General features: G+C 39.4%; 1 protein-coding gene across 2 annotated transcripts in view; it reads left to right on the top strand.

Annotated features, from left to right (window-relative positions):
* Positions 1-23,834, top strand: part of LOC124721987 (diacylglycerol kinase 1-like) — a 326,009-nt gene that overhangs the window by 43,858 nt on the left and 258,317 nt on the right. For both annotated transcript variants that reach the window (XM_047247159.1, XM_047247158.1), the window contains exon 7: positions 17,866-17,983. In XM_047247159.1, the coding sequence (XP_047103115.1) occupies positions 17,866-17,983 (118 nt within the window). The remainder of the gene's footprint in view (positions 1-17,865; positions 17,984-23,834) is intronic.

Genomic DNA, 23,834 nt, shown 5'->3' with positions numbered 1-23,834 from the left:
ACATTATTCCGTGGTTTATTAAGTTTTCAAATTTATACTGACTTTTTGATCACCCGGTACTTAAATTTACGGGTAAAGAATAAATACATGCTTACCATTTGCAATTGTTGGTCGACCTGACTCCGTCGTCAAATCAGAAATATACTGGAAGAATTGTCGTAGGCTTTCGAAAAATTGGCCACACACCTCAGGGACGGAGCTGGGTACAGGGGCAGATAGAGTTGCCGTTGTAGGGTCAGGAGGCTTGATAGGGGAAGGTTTCCTTGTTTCTCTTCCAGAGCTGACAACTCATGGGCATGTGTGTCTCGCATCGATCCGCTGCCGTAGTACGTGTTTCAGACGAAAGTAACATGGATTCTCACGTGTGCGTCATAGAGACGGTCATCTTCCAAAGCGGCACATATTTGTAGCAACGAATATGAAATTAAAGCTGTCGTAATACAAGAGTAGAAGAAAAATGACATTCAAAACATTCAGTAAATATTAGTGATCGCGTCTCCTATTGAATAATGAATTTAAATATAAGTGCAGTTACTGTTATTAATCAGTTAATCATATTCTCAAACACGCAACACAAAACACATCGTCAGGCAGTTACATGGCCACAGCGTTAGGGTTGCTGAGGGTGGCAGGAGTCTGAAGGAGAGAACAGCCGACACGAAGTGTTCCGAATGGCGCCAGTTTTTAACGATCCGTTCTTGGGGGCCAGCAACCAACTTACCGTGCTTCTACTATGGTTAGTTTATTTGGGGCTCATAACATATTAATTTAGATAGGTTACCAAGTAATAATAAGATTGAAACAATTGTGGTCAGATGTGCCACCCTACAATGACAGTATTGGCTCTTCAATAAAATAGTTTGCTGATCTACGACGGCATCAAACTTGCCAGAACGGTCCGAGATGCATAGGTCAAGCAGAAAATATACTTCGGCTTCCAGCATCCCCCGATCTCAATAGACTAAATTTACTAAGCCTGCTGACAGACCGTACATGGGAATTACACCCTCTTAGTACTATAAAAGACTTATCAATACATCTTCAACTCTATCCAGTTTCGTCACACGATCTTAAATCTGCCAAACAGTTTAAATTAGCGCACAATCTGCTGGAGAGTGAAAATTTATCAATATATTAAAAAAACACAAGCGCAGTATGTCGTGCGGTTCAGTCTGAAGAGGGCTCGACAATTCACAGCCTAGATACCACACTACAAGAAGTGGTTTGGTTGGATTCTCAGAACTTCATGGATTAATAAAATTGTACACAATTTACATTTTAAGATAAACGAATTTGAGTAAGCTCAAAACAGGTCTGCCGCCTTCCATGAGTATCATTACATGCACAGTGACTGTTTCAGTGGAGCACGGAAAGACTATATAACATGTGGTGAATCAAATCGCTAATTCGCGCAAGCACCTCAGGTCTGGTAGCAACAGGAGTAATATTTCCAGAATGAGATTTTCACTCTGCAGCGGAGTGTGCGCTGCCAGGAAGTTTCAGGAGTAATATTAGTGGCAATAGGTCTAACAATGAATTAGGGAGTAGGATTGCACTTAGGCTTCTATGAACAGTATAGTGAACATATTATCGCAGCCAAAACAGACACGAATCCAATACTCACCACAGTGTGAGAAGCGTGATGTCTTAACGCCAAGAGGCCGCCCGAAGTGGCCGTGCGGTTAAAGACGCTGCAGTCTGGAACCGCAAGACCGCTACGGTCGCGGGTTCGAATCCTGCCTCGGGCATGGATGTTTGTGATGTCCTTAGGTTAGTTAGGTTTAACTAGTTCTAAGTTCTAGGGGACTAATGACCTCAGCAGTTGAGTCCCATAGTGCTCAGAGCCATCTTAACGCCAACAGCTGCTGATAAATATTCTTTATTTAACAACCAGTTTCGGTCCAAGATCATCATCAGGTTCGTAAAATATTTACATCATACTAGTTGATATAAAATGAAATGCGTTAAATAATAAAATCCTTGAAGTCATCACTGCTGTAAACTAGTGCTATAAATTGCATCGTCAGTCGTAAAAATGTACCAGACAGTGCACTGATTTATATAAACAGTCACCACTAACGTTAAGGAGGCATTCTAAGTACTGCAATATTGACGAATTCGTAGATTTTTTTCTTTGACCCAACTTGAGAATACGGTACGAACCGGTATGAATATAATCCAACTAGTAACTGCAAACACAGTATATACACTTGGTTTCTACGTTCTATCAAAATGTCCGTTCGTTATATCTGCAACTTTCCGCACTTTGAACATCAATACACTCACGCAGTTAAGAACAGACTTATATTGTAACATTTACTCGAAAGTGGTGTAAGTCCATAGCTGTGCCGCCGCTAACATGATTCTCCGCGGACGGCAAATGAGTCCGAGCGGCAGGTCGCTCAGCCTGAAGTGCCTTGCATTACTTGTAGCAGGCGCAACGAACAGCGAATACATTTATTTTCTGTGACCCTTCAACGAGAGAGCTTTCTAAACAAATGAGATATGACGTAATTTGTGACTCTTTTACTAAAGGTCAGTGTATTAAAAGAGTAGTCTTGGGCGTTTGAATACGGCCGCCTCCTCACGACGGGGAACACGAAAAGCAGTGACGTCATATAAACTAAAGTAAGAATAGTGTGTCGCCCACGGCGAGAAAAAACATTTACCATCGCCGGCGTGAAGTACGATCACTGTTTTTCATCAGTTAATCTGCCAGGTATTTGAGAGACAAGATGAACGATGCATCGGCAAGTCAAGGTTAAAACCGCAATACAGAGAGTAATTCGCCAAATGCTCGTGAACCATACCACACACTATTAGGTACGTCATTGCAGCCAGGGCGCCACTGGTGTCACAGATGGTGGCCGGTACTGGCCGCAAAATTGACAATTGGCACCGACAGCTGTCGCTAGTGTATTCATGTTCTTCTTACTTAAAATTATTAATGCAATTTAACTATCGTATGTTTCCAGTCACGTGGCCGCAAAAGATTCCTAAGCACCTTTCTTAAAATTATTGTAAAATAATTATTAAAACAGAAGCTAAAAATTATCCTTATTTCGTTCACTTACACAAGTGCGCCTCTGTAGAAGCTGTTTTACAACTTCATGCAGTTTCCACAAATTAATATACAATAAATTTCTGTATGACAATATTTTGCTATTTATAAAAATCTGCAAACATATCTGTAAAATTATTACGATTACAAAAATATGCAGAAGTTAAGTTAGAAGGCTGGCTTCTGTGTACCATTTGGATAGCAATCTACGCTGGTTATGACAACTTACGTAATTACCATGTATGCAAATAATAAAATAATTGAAACTTCCTGGTAGATTAAAACTGTGTGCCGGACCGAGACTCGAACACGGGACCTTTGCCTTTCGCGGGCAAGTGCTGGTACTGGCGGAATTACAGCTGTGAGGACGGGTCGTGAGCCGTGATTGGGTAGCTCAGTTGGTAGAGCCCTTGCCCGCAAAGGCAAAGGTCCCGAGTTCGAGTCTCGGTCCGGCACACAGTTTTAATCTGACACGAAGTTAATATCACCGCACACTCCGCTGCAGAGTGAAAATCTCATTCTGAAATAAAATACTTACAGTGATCGTGGCTAACACACTTAATTCACGTAAAAACAACAGTTATACGATGTGACCGCTCATATCTGAGTCACGATCGGTGGCTGTTGTCTTCCAAGGAGCTACTACTTAAAAAGTATAAACTCACCACACTGATATTAATAGAGAGGCTAAAGCCAACGAGTAACAACACGTGAAACACATATGGAAAAAAGACTCTAGATAATGAACAAATTAAATTCACGCATAAGATGCATGGCAGCCCAAGATACGCTCGTTTTCTATATTATGTCAAGGATATCGTCCAGTGAGCTGTATTTATCTTCTTTACCTAGGTAATCACTTAGATTGTCATCCGCAACGTAGATTACTATTCAAATAATACATCACAAGCCCACCTTATAACTTTGCTTATATGTATTTTTTATAACTAGTAATTTTACAAATATGTTTGCAGATTTTTATAAATTATAAAATATTGTCATACAGCAATTATCCGACACAAGTTTGTAGAATTAAGTGTGTTACCCATTATCAATGTAATTACTTTATTCTTTTCATATGTGGTAATTACTTAGGTCGACATCCGCGGCGTAGATACCTATCCAAATAATACAACGGAAGTCAGATTTCTGACTTCTGCATATTTTTATAATTTTACAGTTATGTTTGCAGATTCTTATATATTATAAAATATTGTCATCCAGCAATTTATTGTACATCAGTTTGTGAAAATTGCACCTATTTGTGAAGCAGCTTCTATATTGGGGCACTTGAGCAAGTGAACGAAATAAGAATAATTTTTAGCTTTTGTTCTAATAAGTGTTTTTAATATTTTTAAAACAAGTGTTTAGGAAACTTTTATAGACAAGCAACAGGAGTAATGCTGTAATTTAAACGCGTAAATAACTTTACGTTAGAAGAACACGAACACGCTAGCAACACCTGCCGGGGCCAACTGTCAATTTTCCGGCCAGTACCGCTCTCCGCCTGCCAATCTAGCGGTGCCCAGGCTACAATGAAGTACACAGTACTGTGTGGTATGGGATAGCAGCATTTGCAGAATTACTCTGTGTATTGTGGACTTTGCCTGGTACGGCGGTGCGGGTCTCCCGCATCGTTCCCCTACGCTCCGTCACGGAGAATGGAACTTCATCATCATCATCATTGTGGTTTTAACCATAACTTGTCGATCCATCGTTCATCTCTTCAATCACATAACTCGACAATCTTTCAGAATGGTTCAAAAGGCTCTGAGCACCATGGGACTTAACTTCTGAGGTCATCAGTCCCCTAGAACTTAGAACTACTTAAACCTAACTAACCTAAGGACATCACACACATCCATGCCCGAGGCAGGATTCGAACCTGCGACCGTAGCGGTCGCGCGGTTCCAAACTGTAGCGCCTAGAAACGCTCGGCCATCCCGGGCGGCAATGTTTCAGAAGAAATACTTATACAGCTGGTACAGGAGACATGCAATAACCTTTTCTCGAGGCATGTTGTAACACAGTTTCACTATTAAAATGCTCCTCCTATTGCATACTTAATTTTATCTCTCTATATTTTCGCACTGTGTGAATGTATTCACAGATGTGAAGATTTCAATCGACAATAAAGGTTGTATAGCTTCTCTCAAGTAATGGTTGGAAAACTTCAAAGTAGATTTCCTCTATAATTCTTGAGAGTGGCATCTAACAGCTTTGGAAGAGGTATATTTGAATCCTGAACTTCATGGACTATAAACATAAAAAAATGCACAAAAATCCGATTGCCGTGTGGCCCCCTTGTAAATACAATAATTTCTACCAGTTCGTTGAAAAACAGAAACCGCTTGTTTGTTTCTTGTGTCTTGTGTTAAATAATCTCACTACTGTAGCGGCCCCGTACATCTATTCGTTATGAGTGCCGCAGTGTTGAATAGGCGTTGTTATCTACAGCGATGATAAATTTTTTATGTCGTGCGTGTTGTGAAATTCCCTAAATCCATTCTCCTTCTGGACGGATCTCGTCGTAGAACAGCGCCTAAGTTGATGAAATTACCTACGGACTAGTCCCTTTACATATTTTTAACCTAACAAAGTGGTGAGAGAATAGTTGTGACATCTTTGTCACAGTCCACTGCCTGCTGTCTGATAAGATCGCATTTTTTGGATCGATCCTCCCTGTGATCACAGTTGCGTTGTTTGCGAGACCAGTCAGCCGTCCGTTTTTTGTGTATGGCTCCTGCAGGCACACCACATCTATTCATTCATCGTGCGCGACATTACCCAGCTCCGTATTTACGACAATACTCCGAATAGCGTTTAGTTCGAACAGCTTCACAGGTGCTTGCATTGTGCTCCCTTTCTGGTGAGTTTTACTTGTTATGAAACACTTGGTGGTTTGAAAGATGTCCGGCTGTCACAGTCTGTTAATTTGCATGTTCTCCTTTCGGGTCACAGAAGTAGGTTTTAGACATAATTCTAAAACGGGGCAACTACAGCTAAAATGGTTATATATAATTGACAGGCAATTCGTACAGTACAACAGGTGTTTAAATACATGTGTTGAAACTATTAAAATACAAAACTGAATGAAAAGTCCAATAATCCTCTGCAGCTGTATTTATTGAAATCGATTTTGCAAGTACTGAGTTGCATCTTCTGGTGTATATAAATGTTACGTCATATGGTCATCGGTTGTTACGGAATATTGCAGAGTAACAGTTGACGTGGCTAGGCAGAGTTGTCAGCCCTCCTCAATTGATAAAAACCGTCATCAATGATGAATGTCCAGTTTGTGTTAAAACTGTCGGTTCGTTGTCTGACTGTTCGGTACAGATTTTGCAACCGGTTTTAAACTAACTTCCCAATAAGCTAGAGACGTGGTATTTTATACGTAGCACGGAACTGGATAAAAATGCAGTATTAACTTGCTATCTTGTCTGTCTAATCCACCTACTCCCATTGGAGCGGTGGTGTTGTCGGTAACGCCTGACATCTCGCTTGCCTCGCAAAACCGGCTTGTCGTGTGTGGGTAGTTTCGGAGTGCATTCCTGGCAGTATGCGTGAAACTCGATGACGGCCGCTAGACGGCACTGGTACATCTGCAAGGGATAGTATTGCCTCTGCAGCACCGACCTCGCTACACCGCAGTGCTACGTCTACCTCGCCAGCCAATTAGTGCTCGTGGCCGTACTATAAACCTAGCTGCACAATAGCTCTGCCTTTAGTTCTGTGTCCGCTACGCTCTTGTATTGTTTTCATTATACACTGTCGGTTTGGTCTATGATGTCACCGTACCTCTGGTTTTCACTGTCGGATTACACGTCTGAACTTGCTACCCTCCCGTGTCATCTCCGTTGTCTGTTTTCCTCTTGCTGTCGCCTTCGTTTTCACTCTTGGCTAACGACTTTTCTCAGCGCCTGGCTGGTTCTCTGAGTAATTCCCGATTCTTGTCAGATTCCAGTCACAATAGTTTGCAAGAATAAAGATAGAAATAGTACAAAATTAAATTTACTTGCTTCTTTACTTTATGTTTTAGGAAAATAACGCTTAAACAGATTGATATTTTACTAGTAGGTGGTATAACACTGTTCTATTTCGGATATAATCAAGTAAAAAAGACACTGAAATGAACCTAAAATTTAACATGTGTCTTATAACCTCATCGAAATGTTTAAAATCCATTGAGAAATTTCACACGAACAAGACTAAAAAGGAGAACTTAACTATTTAAGGTAAATAAATTTTTATTGTAACACGTTTCTAAATCGGGCTACAAGGTATAAAATATTTTCTCCTAGCCCCATATAGATTCCTAACCCAACACAAGTAGTTCAGAAAATTTGTGATTGTGAATTTTTAATAGGTATGAAAATACTTGTAAGATTTATAACGAAAAATTTGGGGTGCATACAATACACAGCCGGCCGGAGTGGCCGAGCGGTTCTGGGCGCTACAATCTGGAACCGCGTGACCGCTACGGTCGCAGGTTTGAATCCTGCCTCGGGCATGGATGAGTGTGATGTCCTTAGGTTAGTTAGGTTTAAGTAGTTCTAAGTTCTAGGGGACTGATGACCTCTGCTGTTAAGTCCCATAGTGCTGAAAGCCATTTTTTTTTACAACACACAATTTATGCATGAATAGTTTACCTCCTATTATCTGTTACACACACTCCCAAGTTTTTTGTTATAATTCCTACTGTTATTTACACAGTTTTAAAAATTAATTTTCAGCACTATCTGTATGGGGTTAGGGATCTGCATGGGGCAAGGAGAAATTAATTTGTGTCTTTTAGTCCGAATTCAAAACGCGTTATATGAAAAGTGTGTCTGTCGTTATTTTTGCTGTCTGACTGCTCCCTCTCTACACCGGTCTTGTGATGTGTGGTGTGTTGTTTCTTTATGTATTCATTTCTGTCTGGTCATAGTCTTGATCTAAACGATTTGACCGAGATGTGTCTCCAACAGAAGGGGCTGTTTTGTTTTAATTTATTGGTGCTCTCCTGGACCTGTTGTAGGTAAGAGCTGCTAGGTGGTGAATTTTTTGTTCGCCGTTTGCCTAAGATACTCGCGCTCACTTCCTTTTCACTTATACATTCATTGTCGTCATTCCATTATACAGCTGATGGTAGTCCATATTCGCAGCTGCGAATATATTTCATGTAATAATTGGTATGTTCAGAGCCAAAAAGCTGTAGCATATGTATCGTTTAAGAAACGAAGTGTATTACAGCATAATTGAGGAGATAAAAATTATGAAATAAACAAAGGTTTCCCCTAGACCTGCTATCGAATTCTCGATTTCGAGTATTCTAAGACAAAAAAGTATTTTCTGCACTAATATGTCAGCACAGATGAACAGTACTGAATCAAGATACATGTCAAACACGTGAGTACATGACTGCCAAGTTGCCCTTTCTTACTTCCATTTTCTTCCGAAAATGTGTAACCCGTCCATCCAAAAAGTGCCGAGATTGATTCCACTCCTGGCGTATAAGCGCAGAAACTATGGTAGCATCTTGAAGCAACAACTGTTAACAGTAAATGTGCAATCAGTTGCGAGCAGGCAGTGTTCAGTAGCGAACGTGCTGCAGTATTGTGTCAACGTTGTTGTATCACAAATCGCAGTGAAACAATATCACTAAGTCAAGTGTCGAAGACATGCTCCACAATTTTGTGAAAAAGCGAAAAGTGTGTGCGGAGTTTGTCCCGCACACTTTGACTCCCGAACGAAAACAGCGCCGCATGGACTCCTGCCGCGATTCGGTTGAAATGCGAGATGCGGACAAATCGTTTTCTGGAAAAAAATTATCACAGGTGATGAGACTTGGTGTTATGAATATTAACCTACAAGGGAACGACATGGTACAGAAATTCACATGAAGGGTCACCGCTTTGACGACGTGTGCGAGATTCAAGCCAATGTGATTCCCGTGGTGAACAACATCCCAAGGAAGGACTAGTCTGACAGTTTCACTGGCTTGCGTGAACTTCCATACTTTGTATTCAACTGTGGGAAGACTGTGTAGAACACGTGAAGCATTAACCGCACAATCTTAACTTTCGTCTATGTTTTTATTAACCCAGTCTGGTAACTTTTTCGAATAGTGGAATACGGGACGAAATTCTCTGAGAGAAGTTTTTGTACTGTTGGATGCAAGAAATCGCACTGTAGCGTCATAGTGCGCGAATTTTTGTTCAGCTAATATTTACTTGTCTTTAAGGGGGGAGGGGGACTTTAATAAAATTGACCAAAAACGTCAATTTTCGATAAAGTTTTGTTAGTACAACTCATGGACAATAAGTTCCCAAAGTTTAATTGTTGAAATCGCATCCGAAGTGCCTGAAAATTAAGTAAAAGTGTGACGCGGCCTCCCTGCCACGCCCAAGTTTTGATGCAGCACTTCAGTACCAGCTCAGTGAACAACCCCTACACTCACAAGGAGAGACTTCCAAAACTAATTAAACCTAACTAACCTAAGGACATCACACACATCCATGCCCGAGGCAGGATTTGAACCTGCGACCGTAGCTGTCCCGCGGTTCCGGACTGAGCGCCTAGAACCGCTAGACCACCGCGGCCGGCAAAAGTTTGTTTTTTAAAGTTTATGTACCTATTCCTCAGAATGCTAGAATTATGACGTTTTGTACACATATTTCTGTAAACCTAATAAACGTTGTCACAAGAGCAAATTTAGAAATTCTGATTGGAAGCTGAAATATGTGGCAAAGTGTATGGAATTTTGCATGAATTTAGGATTGTACTTGTGGAATTATAATTAAAAATTATGAAAATTCTCCTATTTGGCCTATTCCAAAAACCTCATGAGAGCTTACAACATATAAAGAGATGAAACAGAAAATTTTTTGTAGAAATTTCTTGAATACTTTCTGAGAAAAAGGAACATATCATATTTTTTGAAAATAGAACTTCAAATGTCATTTTAAAAAAAGTTGAATATATTTATATGTAAATGTGTTACTTTCATGTAAAGCGTGGTACAAAATTTCATTGTCATATCTCCAAAACTGTGGATTTGGTGCATTTTTGAAATAGTGTGTGTTTTTCATCAACGTCCCCCCTTAATGTATTTGGCGTGGACTTTGCCAGATACCTCACCCTGCTTCTCACCATGTCTCTCCACGCGCCCATATTTGGCACACATTGACATTTACATGTGGGTCCAGTCACCGGGCTTCCAAGTTCCGCCATTTTATATGGGCCGGGCACGGCACTGCAGTGCGTCGGATGCCCAACTGGACGCAAAACCTGTCGATAGAATTTGGATCCGGTGGATCGAGAAAGGCAATTTGCAACGTCGTAGACGGGCGGGCCACGCATGCAATTACTGTCATGCCGTGGCTGACCGCAATGAGGCGAGCTTACGGACAGCTGCCAATGTTACGGCGTCGATACAGACCGATGGGCAGGCGCAGCCCATCTGCTGTAGAATCGTCCTCGGCGAATTCGACTCGTGTCGAGGAAATATCGCTGTTTCCAAAAGGAATACTATACTAGTAACTAAAAACTAATATTTTGTTATTGATGATATCAAAACTAATTTGAGTCTGCCACAGAACCCCCACCCCCCCTCAGTAACATAGACATAAAACAAAGGATATTTCAGTAAGTTGCATCAGATATCACATGTGTGTCGGATGCTCAACGGGACGCATTCCTCTCAGGTGTGAAGATAGAAAATCGGGGTGCATTTTTACTTAGAGATAAAACTATCAAGTTTTTATTTTCAAAAGATTAGTCTTTTACCTCCGGACACATGCAGTTATGTGGTACACCACGTCCCGAATGAATTAACAAGTTACTTCGGACGTACCTACGGAAATGTGTTGGAACTTGCTTTAAATGAATGATCTGACGCACAGGGTGAGCAGCATTATGCGGGTTTTTGCTGGTGACGTTCTGGTGTACGCTAGGGTGTCTTCTTTGAGTAACTGCAGGAGGATACAAGGTGACTTAGACAAAATTTCTAGTTGGTGTAATGAACGGCAGTTTGCTCTGAATGTAAAAATTCGAATAATAGAGTGCTGCTTGACGCAATCACACCGATTAAATATTTCAAAAAATGTTCAAATGTGGGTGAAATCTTATGGGACTTAACTGCTAAGGTCATCAGTCCCTAAGCTTACACACTACTTAACCTAAGTTATCCTAAGGGCACACACACACACACACACACACACACACACACACACACACACACACATGCCTGAGGGAGGACTCCAACCTCCGCCGGGACCAGCCGCACAGTCCATGGCTGCAGCGACCTAGACCGCTCGGCTAATCACGCGCGGCGATTAAATATTTAGGAGCAACGTTAAAAAGCGATATGAAATGGAACTAGCACTTGTGGACGGCAGTAGGGAATGGGTATGGTCGACTTCGGTTAATAGAGAGAATCATAGGAAAGTGTAGTTAGGCTGTAAAGGAGATTACGTACAGACCACTAGTGCGACCCGCTCTTGAGTACTGCTCGAGTGTTTGGAATCCCAACCAGCTGGGATTAAAGGAAGACATCCTAGAAATTCTCAGACGTGCTGCTACATTTGTTATCTGTATCTTCGATCAACAAGTGAGCATTACGGAGGTGCTTCGTGAACTCAAAGGGGAATCCCCGGAGTGATGACGATGGTCTTTTCGGAGAAAACTCTTCAGAAAATTTAGTGAAAAGGCATTTGAAGCTGACTGCAGCAGGATTCCATTGCCGCCAACGTGCATTTCGCGTAGGAACCCCGAGCTAAGACGAGGGAAATTACGGCTCGTGCGAAGCTATATAGATAGTCGTCTTTCCCATGCTGCGAGCGGGACAGGATAGAAAATGACTGCTAACCCTTTTTTATTTTACACGCCTAGTCCCGTAGGACCAAATTAAGGAGCAAATCTCCAAGGTCATGGAACGTGTCATTACATGAAATTACAACATAGAAGTAATAGTAGATAAAATAAAATATTTATGAACCCAAAAAAAGACAAGCTATAAGTTTATGTATACGCAATCAACAATATAACACAGGAATCAGCTTAAATTTTCACGGAACTTCTCGACAGAATGGAGTGAGCCATGAGGAAGCTCTTCAGTTTTGACTTGAAAGCGCGTGGATTACTGCTAAGATTTTTAAATTCTTGTGATAGTTTACTGGATATGGATGCAGCTGTATATTGCACACCTTTCTGCACAAGAGACAAGGAAGTGCGATCCAAATTCAGATTGGATTTTTGCCTAGTATTAACTGAGAGAAAGCTGCTAATTCTTGGAAATAAGCTGATCTTGTTAACAAGAAACGACAGTAAAAGTCCTAAAAGCTCGTAAATGGAAAGTACTCATTTCCGTGGACTTCACAGTTGCCTGCAGATTACATACGTAGATGTAAAACTTTACATTTTATTGCTTACCACCATCATGAAGGACTTGTAGTAACTGAATTTTCGACAGCTTGAAACACGAATGTCGCCGCAAAACACGCCAAACTGATTCATGAGGAACGGCTGACTCTTTGCTGACATCACAACTTGAATTTTATCACAACTAGAATCTCTGTTGAATGCGCTCAACTTCTTGAATGAGCACAAACAAGCGACCTGTGAGTTTTCTCTTATATAAACAACTAGTTTCTTGAAATTGCTGGTGCTGTCGTCGAATATTTTAAACTGTCGGAGATGCAGTGCCATAATATCGATGAAAATAGGCCACACATTTGTAAGTGAACTGTACTAGTTAAAACGGAGAACTCTAAACGGCTTTTACAGCTATGATACCGGCTTCTCGACTAGACGCACTTTGGGTAATGAACGAGCGAACTAGCTAGCTCCACTAGGGAGTCCCTACTAGCAACTTACAACTTTCGCCATTTCTATCGTCATTCATGTGGAAGACACAGTTTCGTGAAACAGGATGGGTCTTTCTGAAATACTTTGTACTACTGTATGGACACTGAGCATGAAACAGATGAACGCTCCAATCATTAGAGACATAGTGCACATAATACTAGGATGTCCATTCGTCCCATTTTTGCCGAGGCTGAACCCTTCTTTTCCAGAGTGTCCCGCCGTCTCTAAAGTTTTTCTGGGGACTCTCAAATGTCCCTTTTTTGTGATTCCTCTTGGCTAAAGATTTTACTCTATCAGATGTCTGATTTGCAATTAACTGCGCAATTATATACGCCAGGGAGAACTTGTAGAACTTCTATCCAAACTTAATTTAGTTACTGTTCTCGATATTACGTTCCAAAATTAATTAAACTTGTGATGTCTTTTATCACTTTACTTCCTCGTTAACTCGAAATGAGTCAGAGAGAACAATACAGCAAGCAAAGTAATTACATAAAACTAGGTTACGAATAACAACAAATATTATCCTCTTCTAGTCCCTCTTTTCCGTTCCAGGGATTCTTTGCACCACTTCTAGTTGCTCTCGTCGCCAAACTGTTAACGTTTCGCATTGTTGGTTGTACCGATCCGTGTTGTATTTACCAGTGGTTGCTAAAAGCGCTGTGAAGACGTTATAGCGGGCACGTGATAATTTTAATTCTACGAACTCACTTTTGTATCATCATATCAAAACGGAAGTGCAATTTTAACATCAATTTAAAAAATGAATTTCCTTCTAGTTCTTGTTGTGAAGAAACTGTAGAAACTGTGCAAATCAAAATATGCTATTGGACATGGTGGAAGGTCTGGCATGGAATCACGGTAAAAGTGCTCGAATTGATTAATTTGTCTGGAGAAACTTCAGATTTATTTCAAAATAATGTGCTCGAGATTTTAAAGAAATTTGAATTTGAGGGAGAAGTAGTTGCAGTTTCTGCAGACAACGCTAACACAAATTTTGGTGGTAAACAAAGATAAGGGGAAAACAATAAATGCTATAAACTACAACACATGACAGTGAATAATGTTATAGATGTAGGCTGCCCAGTACATGTGGTACGTAATTCTATACAAACTGGTTCGGATTGCTTACCCTTTGACTGCCAACTAATTGTGAACAAAATCTACCAAACTTTCTACACACATATACAGTAAGAGTAGAATTTTTGTAATTATTCTGTAAGTTTACTCAAACTGAATGAGAAAACTGTACTCGGGCACAGTAAGACAAAGTGGCTATCTCTGATACCAGCATTGGAAAGGATTGTAGAGATTTCCTACATTAAAATCCCATATCATTTCCCTTGATAAGTGTCCTGTCACCCTGAAACAATTATTTGAAATCCCTCCCTCTATTGTTCTTCTACATTTTCTTGTTGACCAACTAAAACATTTCTCTACAACAATCAAATGTATTGAGAAACAAGAAATCACAGTAGTGGAAGTGGAACAAGAAATAAACAAATTACTGTGCAAATTTCAGTGTAGAAGGTCTGAAAGATTTCTCACATCCTTTGTACATCAGCAGCTAAGAAAGTTGGAAGAAGACGGTGAAGTTACTGCTGAAGGGTTTCATATTCATGCTGATATCTTCTATGACTATTGCACTGAGTACAGTAAGAAATAGTGTTTATCATTTCTCACACCTTTTAAAGCACTTCATTGGGTGATCACTGAAAAGGAGCGGATAGAGTGGAAGGATATTTACGGCTGTCGTGCTTTTGTGAAAAATATTGAACTAAATTTTCATTTTGACGAGAACGAACTCTTCAATGACTTTACATTTATACAGAACTTAATGAAAAGTGATGGACGAAACAATGAAAGTATTATTGGAAATGAAAGTTGAAACAACGAAGGCTTTGTTCATTGTCAAAACACTTTTTAAGAGTGTATCATGTGCTGACTTTTATGACACAATGTCAAAGAAAATGCACTTCTCGATAAAATACATAAATGTGAAAATTACGGTAACATTGCAGCTGAATAAATGTAAAAATTTATTCTGGTCGTCCGACTGTATGATGGTGAAGGTAAACTAAACCCATTAAGTTTTGTCACCACAGTCTGTGACCCATTTTTTCCTTATTTGTTCAAGGTTTTTTCTATTTTTTAAAATGTCCCCTTTTATAATAAAAATGAAATCGACATTCCAATAATACTGAATTTTTAAGTTACACGCTTTAGTCAAACGTTTTATTTTAATGGATAAATACACCGAGCTAAGAGCATTATTAGTTGCAAAAGATAAAGTAGTATTACAGGAAAGTGAAGGTGAATTGCAGCTAGTAATGCCTCAGCTGAACCAAATATGGATAGAATTCAGTCTTAGAATCTCATTACCCAGGTCCAAAGTTGTGGCTATTCAAGAAAAATATCCAGCAATGTCGAAGTTAGTGGTTAAAAACAAAATAATCGAGCTGATATTATAACAAAGCTGCGGCACGCGTTATCACTGTGATAAAAGCAGAGTTGCGCTCTAACAAAACTACGGAACAGCCGTTTCAGTATAGTACATAAATGACGTAGTAAATGGTAGGATTACAGGTAGTAATTCTAGGGAAAGAAACGTAAAAGAATGTCGAAGAGAGAAACTGGAAGCTAACGACTTCTCTTTGTTCTTTGTCTGCTTGTTTTGCTCGTAATTAGAACCGCACACCATTCAATCCACTGTGTACTGTATGTCCTCACAAAATACAAACAGCATTTACAAGTGGCAAAATTAGTTGATTGCGTAGCGTCTGCTCTTCTATGTAATTACTTTGGATGCAAGTGCCGTTTACATACATAAACATAAAATACCTATGTTGCGTTTCCTGTTATTATTAGTAAAAAAGACAGTTGTTTATGAATAACAGCAACATGTTTTCTATAAGCTCGCACGAAGTATTGACCCAATGTTTGATATGTTTTTGTTTTGCATTTTCTCTTAAACTTTTCGTTAGATAATTGCGTTTTGTAGCGTTATATGATAAATATGTATTTTTCTTTATTTTTGTCTTTATCTTCTATTATTACCTTTCACAAAGATGGTTTGGTGATTATTTGAAGACGTAAAACTGAGTCAAAAGAAAAATAAATATTGTAGAGATCTACAGTAGTAGTTTTCATTGATAAATAGGAAATTAAGGTTTATTCAGTTCTCAACATGTAGCACAGAGAGATATTTTAACAAGACTCAAACTTGTATTCAACGCAAAAAATTGCTGCGAATTTAAAATGTTTATGGAGTACAAAAAAGTATGGCACGTCTTAGCAAACCGCCAATTGATGAAATGTTTTCACCCAACGCCGTTTGAAGTTTGGTAACTCATACTCATTTATATGTCATCTATTCTTCTGTTTGGTGTTTTTGTGAGCACTTCTAGCTTTCACGTTTTGGCTAGAAGCTCTCAAATTCAAAAAATGCACGTAAGTGAAAACGATCACAGCAGACATTTTAAAATTTCACTCATGCAGATACCTGTTTTGTAACAAAATTTGACATTCTGTGTAGATTTGCTTGCATTTATCTCTAATACTATTCTCCTCCTATAATAATTAGGGTTTTCCACACTTCGACATGTATTAGGTCTGGACCATTTGCTTTATCGTATTTTCTTTTTATTTTGGTATAGATTTGCTAACTACTTCTGTCGTAATTTCATTTGCAGGATCTTGGACATTACGTTCTTCACGAACTTTTCTTTTTGTCGATTCTTCATTGAGCATTTGTAATCATAGTCGTCTTCGTCGTCGTCGTCGCCTTAAATACAGTAGTTAGGCATCTTTATGTACTTGTCAATCGTTTCCTTAGTCTACCTACCCCCCTCCAACATTTCGGAATTTAGTCCACTTTTTTTTAATGTAACCTTCCATTTATCATTATATTCACGTATTATTTACACCAATCTCTTTATCAGCTTTCTGCACGGTAATGGCAACTACATTCAACTCAGTTCGTATGTTTTCATTTTTCATTAAATCTCTTCTTGTACATCCTTTCACTCTCCTCAAGAATCTCGTCTCTAGTGCCTGTCTTTTGCAGTCATCTTTCTTTCTGCTTATCCAGCTCTTGCTTCCATACATCAGTAATGGTATCGTCATAGTTTTATAAAATATAGCATTGTTCGTTGCGTGTTTTGTACTTTAGTGTTGTGTTTATTGTCCCACATATCGTTCGAAAATTGTGCAACTTGTCCTCTACATCATTATTACGATCGTATCTACCATCGCAGCCCAGCTATTTAAAATGTCACGCCTGTTTGATTATTTCGTTGTTAATTAATATAATTGGTAGTATTGGATATTTACATTGGAATACCACAACCTCCGTCGTATGTCATGATATTTTAAGTTTATATTCTGCACATATTTGTTTTAGTCAACGTTCTGCTAGCTGGAGCTTATTTTCACTATTTTGTATTATTACTTTATCGTCTGCCCATGAAAATTCATTTTGATTATTATTTTTATTTAAATTAATCTGGTTAATTACGTTACTTTCAATTTCGAAGCACATTGTCAAAGTAATTAAAAAAAGTATGCGAAAGAGAACGCCCTTATCTTACCCTTCGATTGATTTGTATCTCATTTGTTCTTCTTTCTTCCATACTTATTACTAATTTTGTTTCATTATTGATGGCTGTTACAAGATGTGGTTGGTTGACACTGATGCGGGACATTGCCCATAATATATCTCGATCAACTGTAATATTTATACCATCACGTAAACATAACTGTAGCCGATGTTAAGAGCGCACCCTGCTTATTTGTTTATAGCACTCTCTCTTACGCGTTTGTATTGAACTGTTTTAAAATCTTTTATATTGTAATTTCTAAATTTAGTGATTTCGTATGTTTTTTGTCATTTGCTTGTTCTAGACATCGGCAGAAATCTTGTTCAGCTTTTTTCTGTACGCATATTTCTGTTGCAGAGCGTGAAGGAAGATGGCCAGCATGTCTGGAGACTGAAGCATTTCAACAGACCTGCGTACTGCAACTTGTGCCTTAACATGCTCGTTGGCCTCGGGAAGAAAGGCCTCTGCTGCGTATGTAAGTACGCCCAAGTTCATCAGATTCAGCGCAAGTTTATGAGTAATAACAGCATCGCAATGAAGCGAAGCAGCTACACAAGTAATGTCGATTTTGACTCTCTTTAACCATAGAACGCTAAAGGGGAGTAAACGTTATATTGCTATTAAACAGTCGTAAAGCTTACTACTTCATGTTTTATTCAAAGAAAGCCATATGTTATACGTTATTCGTTAGATAATTTCTATAACTAGACCTCCAGTTGTAAGTTTCATTCCAAATTAACTATAAAATATTCTGTAACTCTTCAGGCTTTTCCGGCGAGATCTTGACGTGTGGAATAATCGGGTCTACTGCTGGATGTTTGTGTCGCTCTGGCACAATATTTCTGGACAAGATCCTCCAATACACCAGTGTCAGGTAGCACCTGATGAAGGCAACGAGTTACGTGGCCGAAATATTGTGCCAGAGCGACACAAACATCCGGCAGTAGACCCGATTATTCTACATATAAAATATCCTGTTTTATGCCCTACTTAGGTAGTAAATTTTACGAGGGTTTAGTAACCTATGGTTAAGTCCAGCACTTCATCGCTAACATACTTCAGTTTTCTAATAATGTGGGTCTGTGATGAGCAGCTTCACATCTCTTGTTTGATGGAAAATTAAATTAAACAAATGTACAATGTAAACTATAAAAGGTGACATTATAACAGACAGTGCTGGCATATGTGCATAGATATTAAACACATCCGTAGCTATAGTAAAGATACTTGAACATCAACCGGTAAGAAAAGTCGATGTGATAAAAAAAAGTGCGTCAGCACGGCGACGTCAATAAAAACAAATGCGAAATATGTCTAGCATGTCCATAAATAAAAAAAACACTTAATCATATTTATGGATTCTTCCGTAACTGCTTGGTAGAACAATTCCATATTTAAGGTTGAGTGACAAGTATATTGTTTTTTTCTCCTGATTTTTGTTTATTTCAAACTAGTTTTTGGCTTATTGGACCATCTTCAGGAAACAATGGACCAGCGTCTGGAAGGGAGACTAGTTCTTAGATAACCAAAAATTGTAAGCAACGATACAGTTCAATTACATAGAGTTGTGCTTCAAACTTGTTTCTTAACGTTGCAATTACACTTCACACAATTGGCAACATTAAGCACAATTAATAATTAAATTACACAATATTACAGGATAAATGGTTATAATGCTTAAGTTTGTGAGGCCTTGACATTGACTAAGAAATTGTTAAACTGAGCACTCTTCATTTACATTGTACAACAAATATGTTTTTACCATTGTAAATTAAACTTTAGACAATGGATAATAATTAAAATACACGATATTACAATATTACAGGTTATAAGCCGAAAACTAGTTTGAAATTAACAAAAATCAGCAGAACAAAAACTGGTCCTCCTGCAATCACTGACGATGCTTCGCAGACGCGCCTACAAGCCACGTGGCAGTTGTTTCCCAGTAGCATATCCGGGACCTCTTTTATTCTGTGTCGCGTCTTCTAGACGCGTTGATTGCAGCACATGGTTCTTTCACATGTTACTGAAATCTCATGGTCAGAGGGCATGGACAGTTCTGTAATTCTAATCATTTGCGTATAATCGTGACACTAACCTGTGAAATAAACTTCATTGTTATCAGAATACATATACAGGGTGATTCACGAAGATATACAAATATTTTAATATGTTATTCTACAAGTAAAACTAAAGAAAAAAGTTCATATAAAAATAGGTCCACAAATGATTAGTTACGGAGTTACGGCTAGTAAAATATTTTGCCTGAAACCGTACGAAGTTAAAGTAAAGCACGATTTCCATTTATTTTGTTGTTATTGATCTGGTGAATCTAATAAAACATGTCCTAGACGGCTACCTGCAATATTTTTCCAGAATATCCAGAGAAGCAAAGAAGTAATTTCGTAAAAATTTTATTTTATTAACTACCTGGCCTAATTTGTTCTTTAAATTCCAGACAGTTGCACAAAGTTTTCAACAGAAGTTGTAGAGAATTTAATTTCGGAAAATTGATGGTAAAAACGTCAGCTGAAACAATATGAATGTGTCAGATAATCTGCTTTTATTCATACCATAGCACACTTGAATTCATGTTAAACCGGAAAAAAACATAGCTGAGTGTTAAGGAACTTGAACAGTTTACATACAGTTTCCCTGAACAATACGGGAAACTAAATCGTTTCAAGGTTAGGAAACGACTGAAACAACTCACTAACGGTTGATCAACAATGACATAAACGTTTCTACATTCTTAATGGAAAGTAAACAAATTTACATGTATAAGAATCTTTGCTTCTCTGGATGTTCAGGAAAACTACTGCAGATACAAGATACACGTCTGGCACATGTTTTATTAGTTTCACCAGACCAGTAACAGCAAAATAAATGTAAATCGTGCTTTCTTTAACATCGTATAGTTTTGCGATGGCTTCATGGAGAGATAAAGAAGCTTGCACAGGATTAACTAGCGTGGAGTGCTGCATCAAACCAGAATTTAGAATCAAGAATACGACGACAACATGTAAGGTTAGTCTGGGAAGTACATAGGTCTGTCAGCACCTTTATAATAAGATGCGCAACTTATCAGTTTACAATGTAATTACGCAGGAAGCTCTTGATCAGCTGGGTGCATATTACCCGCTTTACGGATCACCCGTGCATATTAAGGCGAGCCTGGTAAAAAAGAAAACCGATACATTTTGTTATATTTAGGATTAATAATTTCGTTTAGCATATAATACGATGCCCGCGATTCACGAAGACGACATCGGTTCCATTCTCATCATCGGTATCCCTGAAACATGTTGCCTTTGTTTCCCATTTCAGCTGCAGGTACATGCGTGGACTCTGCCCTAATAAGGCATTCGCGTTCGATTTCTAGTTTATTTGTTTGCCTGTACGTTTCCATATGTGCTAAAGGTCGATATTCCCAACACCTTCCTTGCGACGAATAACGTGGAAATATTACAGTGGCTTTCAAAAATAATTTGCAGCATGTTTCGTAAATACTGTTTCTGGTAAAACCATGTAGATTTAGATTATCCGTGTTTTTCAGTTATTCGTGCAGTACCAGATCAGCATTAATCCGATGATTGGGAGCTTGCTAAAAAGTGCTCGATTTTTAGTGGTTGAAGAGATAAGATTATATTTCGTGTATTGGTACTCCTGCTGCTATGGGTTTATTTATCGATTGTCATTTTTGTTCAAATGGTTCAAATGGCTCTGAGCACTATGCGACTTAACTTCTGAGGTCATCAGTCGCCTAGAACTTAGAACTAATTATGTCATTTTTGTTTTGGAGTTCAAGTTGTGTAGTTTAGCTTGAGTTTTCGTAATTCAAAATTTTCAATTGTGATTGCGGTTGTGATTTGTTGGTCAGTTATGCTATAATGCTTAAGAAAGTTGCATATACTTCTGAACGTGTTCTGTACTGTAAACGCCGCTGTTGCTAGTAGAGAATGCGGTAGACGATTTTCCTACCACAGGGTACCAGAATAAAGACTATTTACTCGAGTTTTCACTAAATCGTGTGGGTGGTGCATCGATTTACAGGGACATGTTACGTAGAATTTCTCGAAAACGAGCTTCCAGCATTATTAGAAGAGCTACCTTTGGCTAAAAGCTAGCATGACGAGGATAGTGCACGTTCTAACTATCTGGAGACACGCTACTTGAATGTAATATTCCACATTGGTCAGTAAGATCCCCGGAACATACTTCTTTAGAGTTTTGCCTATAGTGGCGACTGAAAGGCGAAGTCTACAAAGAAAATGTAAACACAAGAGGCGGCATGATGGTTCGGATTATGAACAGTGCACAATTTTGACATAATTGAATCTCAGTTCCACTACTTAACGCAGCTTGCGGACAACTGACTTGTCGAATGCACGTCAGTTTTTTATAGTTCTTAATTCAAAGTTGAATGAGTCCTTCTTATCTTTAAATTTCCTTTTTGCAGAGGCGCGTCGAATGGCAAATACATTTTTAATGCACCTGTTCACTGAACTGAGACCTACGTCTAGAGATATAAATCATTAATTTTTGAAGTATTGCACAGTGCAGTTTTGTACACTGAGGTGACAAAAGCCGTGGGAGAGCGATATGCGCATATGCAAATGGCAGTAGTATTGTGTACGCAAGGTATAAAAGCAATGCATTGGCAGAACTGTCATTTATACTCAGGTGAGTTATGTGAGAAGGTGTCCGACGTGATTATGGCCACACACCTGGAATAAACAAACTTTAAACGCGGAATAGTAGCTGGAGCTAGACGCTTGGGACATTCAGTTTCCGAAATCGTTAGGGAACTCAATACTCCAAAATCCTCAGTATCAAGAGAGTCGCGAGAATACCAAATTTTAGGCATTAGTTCTCACCACGGACAACGCAGTGGACAACGACCACTTAACGACCGAAAGCTGAAGTTTGCGTAGAAGTTGGCACTGCTAACACACAAGCAACACTGCGTGAAACAGACGTAGAAATCGATGTGGGAGGTACGATGAATGTACCCTTTAAGACACTACAGTGAAATCTGGTGTTAATGGGCTATGACAGCGCACGACCGACGCGAGAGCCTTTGCTAACAGCACGACATCGCCGGCAGCACCTTTCCTGGGCTCATGACCATATTGGTTGGACTCTAGATGACTGGAAAACTGTGGCCTGGTCGGATGAGCCCCAATTTCAGCTGTTGAGAGCTGATGGTTGAGTTCGACTTTGGTGCAGACCCCACGAAGCAGTGGACCCATCCCGTCAACAACGCACTGTGCAAGCTGGTGGTGGCTCCATAATGTTGCGTGCTGTGTTTGCATGAAACGGACTGGCTGTTCTGGTCATACCGAACAGAAAATTGACTGAAGATGGCTATGCTCGGCTACTTGGAGACCATTTTCAGTCAATCATGGACTTCATGTCCCCAAACAGCGATGGAATTTTTATGGATGACAATGTGGCATGTCATCGGGCCACAGTTATTTGCGATTGGTCTGAAGGACATTCTGGACAATTCGTGCGAATTACCTGGCCACCCAGATCGCCCTTCATGAATACCATCGAATATTTATGGGACATAATCGAGACGTCAGTTCGTACACAAAATACTGCATCGGCGACATTTTCGCAATTACGGACGGCTATAGAGGCAGCAAGGCTGAATATTTCTGCAGGGGACTTCCAACGACTTGTTGTGTCCATGCCAAGTCGAGTTTCCGCACTACGCCGGTGAAAAGGAGGCCCGACACGATATTCGGAGGTATCTCATTACTTTTGTCACCTCAGTGCGTTTTTCACATACTGCTAAGATGTGTTCCATGCCGTCATCACCGAGGTAAAAGTACAGTTTGGAAAGGGCTTTAATTGAAACAGATGTCTCTTGTTATGTTAATACTTACATGTTTTACTCCTGAATATGTTAATAACATCAGTTTCTTTCCTCATGAGCGATAAGTTGCAAAGCTACAAGTAGTGTGGGAACTGTTGCTTATACAGTATGTGATCAAAAGTATCCGAACACCTGGGTGAAAATGACTTACAAGTTCGGGGCGCCCTCCATCGCTAATGCTGGAATTCAATATGGTGTTGGCGCATCTTTAGCCTTGATGACAGCTTCCATTCTCGCAGGAATACGATCAATCAGCTGCTGGAAGGTTTATTGGGGAATGGCAGCCAATTCTTCACGGAGTGCTGCACTGAGGAGAGGTATCGCTGTCGGTCTGTGAGGCCTGTCCCAATGTAGGCGTTCCAAAATATCCCAAAGGTGTCTATAGGATCCAGGTCAGGACTCTGTGCAGGCAAGTCCATTACAGTAATGTTACTGAAGTGCA

The sequence above is a fragment of the Schistocerca piceifrons genome, chromosome X (genome assembly GCF_021461385.2).
Source record: "Schistocerca piceifrons isolate TAMUIC-IGC-003096 chromosome X, iqSchPice1.1, whole genome shotgun sequence".
Taxonomy (NCBI): domain Eukaryota; kingdom Metazoa; phylum Arthropoda; class Insecta; order Orthoptera; family Acrididae; genus Schistocerca; species Schistocerca piceifrons.
The sequence above is the reverse complement of the archived record's forward strand: the minus strand, read 5'-3'. Positions and strand labels throughout refer to the sequence as shown.